General features: G+C 51.0%; 1 protein-coding gene across 1 annotated transcript; it reads left to right on the top strand.

The window, feature by feature from the left end:
• Positions 1 to 1,274: 1,274 nt before the first annotated feature.
• Positions 1,275 to 1,859, top strand: LOC135911236 (uncharacterized). The gene has a single exon (XM_065443428.1). It carries the CDS (start codon positions 1,275 to 1,277, stop codon positions 1,857 to 1,859), a length of 585 nt encoding a protein of 194 aa, XP_065299500.1.
• The last annotated feature ends 255 nt before the right edge of the window (positions 1,860 to 2,114 follow it).

The raw sequence follows: 2,114 nt of genomic DNA, 5'->3' as shown, positions 1-2,114 counted from the left end.
AAACAAGAGCAATTCCAGCACGTTTAGTTTCGATCAATACAGCAACCCCGCGTACATACAAAAGCGCTTCCTAATCTTTTTAGGGGAGCCACCGATATTGCTGGCTCCCATCGCCTACGAACAATGTTACTTGTACTTGTACTTAAATCTCCCCCCTACGAATCGGGGGAGATTTTAACGTGCCGCACGGAGCGTGGGACTACGCCTACACGAGATCCAAAGGCAAGGCTTTATGGCAGAACATACATGAGACAGGCCTGACACTCATCACCGATCCCAGCTGCCCCACAAGAATGGGCACCGTGCCGACAAGAGGCGCCACGCTGGACCTAACATTAGTCATGAACACGAGAGGAGTCAGTTGGAATAACACGTTCGAAGACCTTGGTAGTGACCACAGAATTCTCGATCCGAAATTATCGGAGAATTTAACGATCGAACCCAACAAAAGTTTCAAATGGACGGACTGGGACCAGTTCCGTAAGAATCGAGCTGGAATTACGCATGCTTGCACTACAGACATTCAAAAATAGGCCGAAAAAGTGAGGGCTGGTGTCAATGAAGTAACAAAGACCGTGATGCCAGAGCTCCGCGTCGAGTAGATTACCAGCCGCCTGGTGCCCATGTGGGAGGCCAAATGATCGCTACAGGTTAGGTGGCAGAAACAAAGACACAATAGGAAGTTGCGGAAACGCATAGCGTTACTCAACAAACAAACAGAAGAACACTGCAGAATTCTTAGTAAACAGCTATGGGATGAGGTCTGCAACGCGATGGACGGACGGATTGGCACCGGTCACACGTGGCGCCTGCTCCGACACCTGCTAGAGACGACCAAGACCAAGGCAATACATAGGGAAGCCATGCGCAAGATATTACACACGCACGTCAAGGACGAGGAAGAAATAATGGCCGAACTCCGCGACAGATATGCTCCGCAGAACCTGACTATTACACACGGGGAATACACGGGAAAACCCAACTTCTCTCGGGACAGAGCCTTTGGTGAGGGGGAAATCTGGGCCTCTTTGCGAAAAAGCAAAGTTCAACAGCAACTCCGCCCGGAGACCGGACGGCGTAACTAATAAGAGCCTTCGTAACTTGGACAACGGCACCATCTCCGAGCTGACGAAGTACAATAACGATTGCTGGTCCCGAGGATTCATCCCCGACCAGTGCGAAAGACCTAAAATGGTGCTCATTCCCAAACCACGGAAACCCCCAGATCTTGACAACATTCGGCCAATATATCTACGTCGTACGTCGGCAAGTTGATGGAGCACTCCTTCCTCACCCGGATTAACGCGCACTTGGACGACGTTGAAGCGTATCCGGGCACCATGCTCGGGTTTCGAGCTCATCTCTCCACGCAGGACGCAGTGCTGCAAATCAAACTCCAGATACTCGACAACAAGGCGAGAGGTACCAGGGCCATTCTAGGATTAGACCTCAAGAAAGCCTTCGACAACGCGGCTCACGCAGCCATACTACGCAGCATTGCCGCACTCGATCTAGGAAACCGAGCGTACAGCTATGTTCAGGATTTCCTCACAAACAGGAAGGTCTCCTTAATGTTGGGTAAAATCTCAACCGAAGACAGGAACACGGGCAGCGTCGGCACCCCGCAAGGCTCGGTCATCTCACTGATGCTCTTTAAACTCAGTATGATCGGCCTGCCCGAGCGCCTCAACGCCATATACGCAGACGACATTACGATTGGGGTGTGCGAGCGAAGCGGCGGAGAAATCGAGCAGTGGTTACAGACCGCGGTCGTGATGGTAGAAGAGTACCTCGTCGGAACCGGAATCGTCTGCTCGCTAGAAAAAATCAGTATTTCTCCTCTACCGCCCGACGCCTAGGGGAAGGCCCCCTATTGATTATATCCAGCATGTTGCATACGGAGATTTTTGCGTACGCGAAGACGGGCAAGAAATACCCAGGGTGAGGCAGATTAAGGTGCTCGGACTCATCACAGAATCCAACGGCACCAACAGAGAAATGGTCAGGAATTTGTAGACTAATCCCGGTATTAAGAAATGCATCTTAAGTTGAAGCCCACGCCTGACCTGATTTAAACAACGCCTGTTGTCCACGCACTAAAAGAAATGCAATGA

The sequence above is a fragment of the Dermacentor albipictus genome, chromosome 9, assembly GCF_038994185.2.
Source record: "Dermacentor albipictus isolate Rhodes 1998 colony chromosome 9, USDA_Dalb.pri_finalv2, whole genome shotgun sequence".
Lineage (NCBI taxonomy): Eukaryota > Metazoa > Arthropoda > Arachnida > Ixodida > Ixodidae > Dermacentor > Dermacentor albipictus.
The sequence above is the reverse complement of the archived record's forward strand: the minus strand, read 5'-3'. Positions and strand labels throughout refer to the sequence as shown.

Excerpts from the sequence above, each read along its gene's own strand:
- LOC135911236 (XM_065443428.1), top strand. The coding sequence starts at position 1,275 with ATGGAGCACTCCTTCCTCACCCGGATTAACGCGCACTTGGACGACGTT.